Raw genomic sequence first — 9,497 nt, forward strand, 5'->3', positions numbered from 1 at the left:
GAAGATTGGTTGCACATATGTATGCTAATTTCTATGTTATAGTTTTTGTCTTTTGTACAAGTGTATGCGTATATTGGGGGAACAAATAGAGATTGCAATGTTTTATGATAAATGATGGAGGGAATACATGAGTGATAGAACCAAATCCCATGAGTATTGAGTTATATCATACAGTGGCATGGCAACCTTAGATATTAAACCTGCATTGAGTTTACAATAACAATTTGCAATTATTTGCGGATTTCTCCTTGGGACTTCAATCATAAGTACAGCGAGTCAATGGTTTTACAACCTATATGCTTAGGCTTCGTCCTAGAAATAAACACAAGCTTAACTTCTGGGGGGAAATACGAAGTCCATCTCACCTAATTCCTTGTCTACCCATGTTGTGATAGTATCTTGAGGAGACATTGGAGAGAACTCACATAGGTAGAACACCGAAATGCATCTTAGGCATACCCTCTAAACTTTGACCACAATTTATACGAAAGAAAACCACTTTATCAAAAGAAACTTGTGAATGATCTAAGTGTTATCTAGTTCTCAATAGAGTCCAGCATAGTAGCTTTCCAAAAAAATACATTTGCAACGAGACCAATAAAAAACTTGTGTAGTACTCAAGGCAACACTACATCTCTAGGCTCTTAAGAACCATGGGAAGCCCAAACTTGGGTCGCACCGTGATCACATCCATCGGGGCATGGACGTACTTAGGGGATAGGGAGAATGAGAACCTCTGAAGAATCATGGCGATCACGGCCTTGGCCTCAATCATAGCAAAGTTTTTCCCTATGCAAGACCTAGGCCCACTGGAGAAAGACAACAATGCATTGGGGTGCTTTCCGGCTCGTGTCACTCCATTCTCGAATCTCATAGGCTTGAATTCATTGGCGTCCTCCCCCCAGACCACCTTGTCACGATGTATCGTTGCGATGGGGATTGTGAGCACTGTGCCTTCGGGCACTTTGATGCCACCGACCTCGAGATCTGAACCAGCCTTTCTCTGAATGACAGCTACAGGGCCATACAACCTAAGAGTTTCCAGCAAGAACATGTTGACCAACTGCAGTTTGTTGAGCATGTCTCCGGTGGGAGCCCCATTGCCACACTCTCTCAGCACCTCCTCTCTGAGCTTCTCCTGCCACTCTGGGTGTGTGCTCAACAAGAACATGGTCCATGTGAGCAGGTGTGAGCTGGTGTCATGCCCTGCGAAGAAGAAGGTCTTGCACTCATCTATGATCTCGTCCATGCTCAAAATAGGATTTTGCCCATGCTCTGGTGCGCACGCCTCCAACATGAGCCCGAGCAGATCGTTGCCGTTTTTTAGAAAAGGAGGATGACCCCCGGCCTCTGCATCTGGGCGATGCATACGGCCACTTTATTAATTATTCTCACAAGACCTTACAAAGTAATACAACAGCAAGACTAAAGCCACCGTCTAAGAAACAACTGTCGCTACGCATATCCAAATGATGAAGGGGCGCTGATAGTCTGGGCCTAATACCAAACAGACATCGCAGCCAAACCTAAACATCTAAGACCTGAGGTCCCAACCAGGACGCCTGCCTGGTATGGGGCACCTACCAGTCCGGCGCACTTCTCAACCAGGACGCCTGCCGGGTATGAGGCCGCCGCAGCCACCTGCCACGAGTCCATCTTTAGAGCTGTACTGTTGCATCTACCATGCCAGATCTCTCTGCCATCGACGTCACCACGACGCCAGACAGCGTCGTCCTCCTGCGCGAGTCCATCCTCCCACATCGAACTCCGAATCTGCACTGCGCCACGCCGTCAAGATCCGTCGCCATCAATGTATGGATGAAGCACCGCTCCACCAAAGAAACCGTCCGCTGGTCCCGCGAAGCAAGGCGCAGCACCAAGTAGAAGGCCGAAGCGCACCGCCACCATGCCACCAGCAGCCCCGCCACCAAGAGTTGTTCCCAGCCGCCGCCTTCAAGAAGGAGCACGACACCAGGGTGCCGTCGACGCCCAGACCAGGGGAACAAAAGCTTTCGCCATAGCTCGAGGAGGAGGCGGAAGGGAGAGGATCCACCCCAAAGCCTTCAGGAAGGGGATCGGCGCCAAAGGCGTCGACTTTGGGGAGGCTGCCGCGCCAGCCAGGGGTTTCCCCCAGAACCTCACCCGCATGCCAGATCCGCCAGGCCGGCCATAGGGGACGCCGAAGCCGCCGCCAAGGACCGGCGCCAGCACGGATCGGGACAGATCGAAGCAGAGGCGGATCTTCTACATGGAGCCATGACGGATTGCGAGGAACCGCCACTGCGCCAGCGTCCGCAGCCCCCACGCCGCCCGCGCGGCCGTGGGAGGCTGCCCACCAGAGCCCGCCGACACAGCCCGCCGGCTGCACCGCGCCCATCCCGCCGCCACCATCATTGGGGCCGAGAACCCGCGCCTCGGAGGCCCTCAGGCGGCGGCGGAGGGAAGGGAGGCCAGGGGGAGGCGCGGCGGCGGCGCTAGGGAGTGCCACCACCACACCAGATCCACCTTCCTCGCCGCCAACAGAAGCCGGCGGGCCAGATCGGGCGCGGACCAAATCTGGCGCCCAAGCACCTGCACGCCTACGCCGCAGCCGCGGCCGGCCAAGCTCCAGGCCACCACGCCACCCACCACCAGAAGCAGGAGTGGGGCTGCCACCCCACCCCGACGCGCCGAGAGTACAGGAGACTCGCCGGCGCCGCCGCACCGGCCGGACGGCCGAAAAAACCGCCAGCCAAGGAGGCGCTGCAAGGGCTGATGGTGGAGGAGCGTGAGACGGAGCAGAGGGCCGCCGGGGAGCGCCGCGACGGCCGCAGCGCCGGAGGCTGAGCCTCCCCCACCTGGAGCCCTCGCCGTCGGGAACAACGCCGCGCGCGCGAGCGGGAAGCCCCGCCGCCGCCGTCCGCCGCGCGGGCTTCGCCCGGCAGTTTCCTCCGGCGGCGGCGCAGCAGGGGGAGCCGGGGAGAGGGGGTGGCGGCGCAGCGGGCTAGGGTTCCCCCGAGTCGCCTCCTAGGCGACGCGGGGGCCAAGCTATCTTTGTTCTCAAGGCGGGTTTTGATGATGTTCATGAGCATGCTCCTCACCTCCTTGTCAAGCTTCCATATCTTGAGGTTCTTTTCAGTTGGAAGGTACCTGATAAATTCCACAAACACACATAGATTAATTTCTGCTTGGTAAAAATGTAGGTTGTGAGTTGATTCAGACCAATAATGGTGCAAGAAGAAGAACAAGATGCATTTACCTGAATGCTGGGATTTGGATGTTGAATACGGTGGAGTAGGCAAGAAACTGGAGCTCCCTCTGCGCGAGGAAGACCTTTTTCCCTTGTTCGTAGCTGCTACCGAATGCCGTGTGAGAGATGACATCCGCGGTTAGCTCCTCAAACTGGTGGCCCAGATCAATCTCCACGCTGCCGCCCTTGTCCATCTTTGCCTTCCACACCGATATCATTGACCCAGCACAGTCGGACATGGTCACCGTCATCATCTAGCATAGAAATAAGAAAAAAAATTAGTATGGTCCCAAGCAATTTTAGCCGTCTATGTTCTTAGATCCAAGGGACATATACGGCAATAAGTTACTAGTATTTTGCTTTTGAAAAGGCACCGATTTCAGCGTATTTTTTGTTTTGGAAAAGGTAAACTAATATAATACCCTTGATCTCGTGAATAACGTGTCTTTTAGGTTTAGGAAAGAAAATAATCTACATTACTAGTTTCCTTTTGTATGGCACGGTGCATTAACTGGATAATTGTCAGCGCAATGAATAGTACAGTTAAAAAACAAAACACACATCACGCACCTTGAGCTTGTCCATGTTGAAGGCAGGGTGGACGACCTTGCGGTGGCGCTTCCAGTCGTCGCCGTTGGTGAGCACGAGCCCCTTGCCGAGCAGCCGGGCGATGTGCGGGTTGCCGATGTTCTTGGGGTACATCCCGCTGCGGTCGGAGAGCACCTGCTTCACCGTGTTCACGTCGGCCACGCACAGGGTCGGCCTGGCTCCGAACCAGTACAAGAACGTGCGCCCTGCAAGCAGGAAATGGCGTGAGATCACGAGCTAGATCTGATCTGCTAGAGGAGAGGAGTTTACAGGCTCGGCTTCGTAGTTCGTACCGTGGATGGGGATCCATTTGCGGAAGTGCGGCTGCACCCTGGGGACGAAGTCGTGGGAGCCGACGTCGAGCACGGCGCCGGCGGTGCCGGCGAGGAGCCGCTTGATCTCGCCGAGGTTGCCGGCGAAGAACTTGTAGGCCGGCCCGCCCACGCCCTGCGCGCGGAGCTGCCGGGTGATGGCGCGCGGCCGCCACACGAGGTACACCAGCGCGTTGAACGCCCACGAGGCCAGTACCGCCGCCGCGGCCGCCGCCACCATCCAGAGGAGACCCATGTCGTCGGGAGCTTTGCCCCTACGTACGGTTGCGGAGAAGATATCAGCGACCTGGGAGATGCCTCTGCTGTTTGAGTTCGTTGAGAGAGACTGGGAGATGTGTGCTTCTGTTGTGAAAGACTCGGGTCGGGTAGGCGGATGATTTATAGCAGGTTCGTGGGCTGCGCTTTGACCATGGATTCGGGACCGCGCCATCCTAAAGGGACGTCTGAATTGGCCCGAATCTATTCCTTTGGGGCGCCGATGGGTACGTCCGTGTCTGGCTGTGTTCATTGGATTGTGCGTGCGTCCATCCCGCGGCCGCACCCCAAATCGTGTCCGGGGTGAATGGGATTAAAAATAATAATTAAATAACTAAAAAAGCAAATAAACGCATTTAAAAAAACATAAAACATATATATGGGTTGGCCACAAAACGGCCAGTTTCAACGGCCACTTAAAAGGCCCAGATTCATAATTAACATAATAAAAAAATAAAATAAAAACTCCTCCCGCGAGCTCCTGCCACGCCCGTCGGTGCCGTGGCCGTCGCCGTCTTCACTGGCCGCCGGTGTCGTCGTCGTCGCTGACGAGATCGACGTACTCCGGCGGCGTCCAGAGGTGGGCCGGCGGTACGTGGTGGACGGGGGCGGGCTGGACGGCCGGAGGTGCCTGCACCACCACCTCCCGCGGCGACGCCTCCCGCTCCGGAGTGGGGCACCAGTTCACGCCCAGGTCGGCGGCCATCTCCGGCGCAGTGCACGACCAGCCCCACCCCTGGCCCAGGAACTTCTCGAACGCGGGCGAGTCCTCCTCCATCGGCTCCTCCTTGGCGGCCGCCGTGACGGCTGCCAGCTGCAGCTCCGGAAAGGCGACGTCCCCGGCGGCAGAGAGGGCCATGGCCTCCTCCAGGCCGTCCCACTGCCGCTCGTCGTGCGTGTTCATGGAGTCGTTCATGGCACGCTGCAGGAGACGGACCTCCTCCTCCGCTGTCATGCGAGAAGGGGGAGGGGGCGACGGAGACGGGGAAGACGACGGCGTGGGCGTCAGGCCACGCACCCGCGTACGCCCGCGCGGCTCTGCACGTGGCCTCCGCGGCCCCGACACGGTGCCGGCGAAGTAGGACGCGCGCCGCACGTCGTGTTCGTCTTGGAGCCATGTGTCCCAGAGCGGCGAGTCGGGGGCATACCTGTGGTCGTAGTACAGGTCGTCGCGGAGGAGGCGGCGGTGGCGGTTGATCTCATCGCGCCGTGCACGGCCGGTCGCCGGCACTGGCGGGATGGGGACCCGGTCCGCGGAGAGGTGCCACTTGTTGGGGAGGTGGGCGTCGCTCCACGGGACCGGCGTCCTCGTCTCCCAGTACCTCCGGCACACGTCCGCGCAGATGTACTGCCGGTCGCGCTCGTCGGAGGGCCTAGGGGCAATGGTGAAGGGGGGCGACGCGGGGGCTCGACGGGAGGAGTGCGGCGGTGGCGCGGGGGCCCGACGGGAGGAGTGCGGCGGAGACGCGGGCTCCTCCTTCTTTACGGAGCCGTGGCGGCGCCCCGAGGAGGAGCCGGCCTCGCGGTCGTGCTTGCCCTTGCCGTTCCAGAAGCCCATGGCGAGGTGGGCGGCCGGCGAGCTCGAGGAGGAGTCGGGCTAGGGCTTCTGCGCTGTCGGGGTTCGAGGAGGCCGCTGGGTGGCGTGGGGCAGTGTGGACGACGACCCGTCCACGCTTCCCACTTAAAGAAGGACGACGACCGCTCGACGTGCGGATAACAGGTGGGGCCGCCCGCTCGTGCGCATTGATATGGGTGGGTGGGAGGTGGGTGGCCGCCTGCCACGCGGCCCCGACGCGGACGAGCACGCGTCCGTTTGGTGTCCGCCGCGATCCAAACCCGGCGCAAGTTTGCGCTCGAAATGGGTCGGCCCGAATACAAAACGGACAAGATGGGTCCGGGCCGTCGCGCGCTGGACCGTCTTTTTGTCTCTTTTACCCCAAACAAACAGGGCCGAACAGGATAGGGTCGCGCGATGGAGTTGGCCTTACGTCAGGGTGCTGGCCACTCGCTGGCGTTTCGCCGCGTGGTGAGTGGCGTCAGCTGTGATGCATGCATGCAGGTTCAGGCCCGACGCGCAGCAGCTGGATTGTTGGTTGGCCCCCAGCTCGTGCGAAACGTGTGGTTTGGCGTGGTCCTGCAGGCCGAGACCGACAGCATATCAGCACGGGGGTGCAGGGTGCTAGTGGCCTAGTGCTACTAGAAGAACGCTCGTGCGTTGCAACGGGGTCACATTAATTTTAAGAGTTCAATATTAATCATGTTAATAATACATTTAATATTCTTATACATATCAAGTGACTCTTGGAAATATGCCCTAGAGGCAATAATAAAAGCATTATTATTATATTTCTTTGTTCATGATAATTGTCTTTATTCATGCTATAACTGTATTATCCGGAAATCGTAATACACGTGTGAATACATAGACCATAATATGTCCCTAGTGAGCCTCTAGTTGACTAGCTCGTTGATCAACAGATAGTCATGATTTCCTGGCTATGGACATTGGATGTCATTGATAACGGGATCACATCATTAGGAGAATGATGTGATGGACAAGACCCAATCCTAAGCATAGCACAAAGATCGTGTAGTTCGTTTGCTAGAGCTTTTCCAATGTCAAGTATCTTTTCCTTTGACCATGAGATCGTGTAACTCCCGGATACCGTAGGAGTGCCTTGGGTGTATCAAACGTCACAACGTAACTGGGTGACTATAAAGGTGCATTACAGGTATCTCCGAAAGTATCTGTTGGGTTGACACGGATCGAGACTGGGATTTGTCACTCCATATAACGGAGAGGTATCACTGGGCCCACTCGGTAATGCATCATCATTATGAGCTCAAGGTGACCAAGTGGTTGATCACGGGATCATGCATTACGGTACGAGTAAAGTGACTTGCCGGTAACGAGATTGAACAAGGTATTGGGATACCAACGATCGAGTCTCGGGCAAGTAACATACCGATTGACAAAGGGAATTGTATACGGGGTTGATTAATCCTCGACATCGTGGTTCATCCGATGAGATCATCGTGGAGCATGTGGGAGCCATCATGGGTATCCAGATCCCGTTGTTGGTTATTGACCGGAGAGTCGTCTCGGTCATGTCTGCTTGTCTCCCGAACCCGTAGGGTCTACACACTTAAGGTTCGGTGATGCTAGGGTTATGAAGATATGTGTATGCAGTAACCCGAATGTTGTTCGGAGTCCCGGATGAGATCCCGGACGTCACGAGGAGTTCCGGAATGGTCCGGAGGTAAAGAATTATATATAGGAAGTGCTGTTTCGGCCATCGGGACAAGTTTCGGGGTTATCGGTATTGTACCGGGACCACCGGAGGGGTCCCGGGGGCCCACCGGGTGGGGCCACCTGTCCCGGGGGGCCACATGGGCTGTAGGGGGTGCGCCTTGGCCTTCATGGGCCAAGGGCACCAGCCCTACTAGGCCCATGCGCCTAGGGTTTCCACCACGGAGGAGTCCAAGTGGTGGAAGGCACCCCGAGGTGCCTTGGGGGGGAGGGAAACCCTCCCCTGGCCGCCGCACCTAGGAGATCAGATCTCCTAGGCTGCGCACCACCCCCCCTTGGCCCTCCTATATATAGTGGGGGAGAGGAGGGATTTCATACCTCAGCCTTTGGTGCTTCCTCTCTCCCCGTTACGTCTCTCTCTCGTAGTATAGGCGAAGCCCTGCTACTGTGACGCCCTGCATCCACCACCACGCCGTCGTGCTGCTGGATCTTCATCAACCTCTCTTCCCCCCTTGCTGGATCAAGAAAGGAGGAGACGTCATCCGTTCCGTACGTGTGTTGAACGCGGAGGCACCGTCCGTTCGGTGCTAAGATCATCGGTGATTTGAATCACGTCGTGTTCGACTACATCATCCCCGTTCTTTGAACGCTTCCGCTCGCGATCTACAAGGTACGTAGATGCATCTAATCACTCGTTGCTAGATGAACTCCTAGATGGATCTTGGTGAAACCGTAGGAAAATTTTTGTTTTCTGCAACGTTCCCCAACAGTGGCATCATGAGCTAGGTCTATGCGTAGTTCTCTTGCACGAGTAGAACACAAAGTAGTTGTGGGCGTTGATTTTGTTCAATATGCTTGCCGTTACTAGTCTTATCTTGATTCGGCGGCATCGTGGGATGAAGCGGCCCGGACCGACCTTACACGTACTCTTACGTGAGACAGGTTCCACCGACTGACATGCACTAGTTGCATAAGGTGGCAAGCGGGTGTCTGTCTCTCCTACTTTAGTCGGATCGGATTCGATGAAAAGGGTCCTTATGAAGGGTAAATAGCAATTGGCATATCACGTTGTGGTCTTTGCGTAGGTAAGAAACGTTCTTGCTAGAAACCCATAGCAGCCACGTAAAACATGCAAACAACAATTAGAGAACGTCTAACTTGTTTTTGCAGGGTATGCTATGTGATGTGATATGGCCAAAGTTGTGATGAATGATGAATGATCTATATGTGATGTATGAGATGTTCATGCTATTGTAATAGGAATCACAACTTACATGTCGATGAGTATGACGGTGACAGGATGATCATGGAGCCCCAAGATGGAGATCAAAAGAGCTATGTGATATTGGCCATATCATGTCACTATTATTATTTGATTGCATGTGATGTTTATCATGTTTTGCATCTTGTTTGCTTAGAACGACGGTAGTAAATAAGATGATCCCTCATAATAATTTCAAGAAAGTGTTCCCCCTAACTGTGCACCGTTGCTACAGTTCGTCGTTTCGAAGCACCACGTGATGATCGGGTGTGATAGATTCTTACGTTCACATACAACGGGTGTAAGAAAGATTTACACACGCAATACACTTAGGTTGACTTGACGAGCCTAGCATGTGCATAGACATGGCCTCGGAACACAGAAGACCGAAAGGTCGAGCATGAGTCGTATAGAAGATACGATCAACATGAAGATGTTCACCGACGTTGACTAGTCCGTGTCACGTGATGATCGGACACGGCCTAGCCAACTCGGATCATGTTATACTTAGATGACTAGAAGAGGGATGTCTATCTAAGTGGGAGTTCATTAATAATTTGATTAGATGAACTTAATTATCAT

General features: G+C 55.1%; 2 protein-coding genes across 3 annotated transcripts; both read right to left on the minus strand.

Annotated features, from left to right (window-relative positions):
- Window positions 1-328: 328 nt before the first annotated feature.
- LOC125536108 (cytochrome P450 709B2-like) lies at window positions 329-4,620 on the minus strand. Of its 2 annotated transcripts, XM_048699245.2 has the most exons (5): window positions 4,111-4,620; window positions 3,800-4,023; window positions 3,239-3,483; window positions 3,029-3,129; window positions 384-1,350 (listed from the first exon to the last, which is right to left on the minus strand). In XM_048699245.2, exons 1-5 carry the CDS (start codon window positions 4,577-4,579, stop codon window positions 629-631), a joined length of 1,761 nt encoding a protein of 586 aa, XP_048555202.2. In that variant the 5' UTR covers window positions 4,580-4,620; the 3' UTR covers window positions 384-628. The 2 variants fall into 2 exon arrangements, with proteins under 2 accessions (XP_087399531.1, XP_048555202.2); XM_087543405.1 differs by lacking the exons at window positions 3,239-3,483; window positions 3,800-4,023; window positions 4,111-4,620 and having other exon boundaries at window positions 329-1,320; window positions 3,020-3,129.
- A 301-nt stretch (window positions 4,621-4,921) lies between these two features.
- Window positions 4,922-5,962, minus strand: LOC147984143 (uncharacterized). Its single transcript, XM_087539691.1, has one exon. It carries the CDS (start codon window positions 5,960-5,962, stop codon window positions 4,922-4,924), a length of 1,041 nt encoding a protein of 346 aa, XP_087395817.1.
- Window positions 5,963-9,497: the final 3,535 nt, after the last annotated feature.

Source organism: Triticum urartu, chromosome 2A, assembly GCF_056163025.1.
Source record: "Triticum urartu cultivar PI428250 chromosome 2A, HENAU_Tu73, whole genome shotgun sequence".
Taxonomy (NCBI): Eukaryota; Viridiplantae; Streptophyta; class Magnoliopsida; order Poales; family Poaceae; genus Triticum; species Triticum urartu.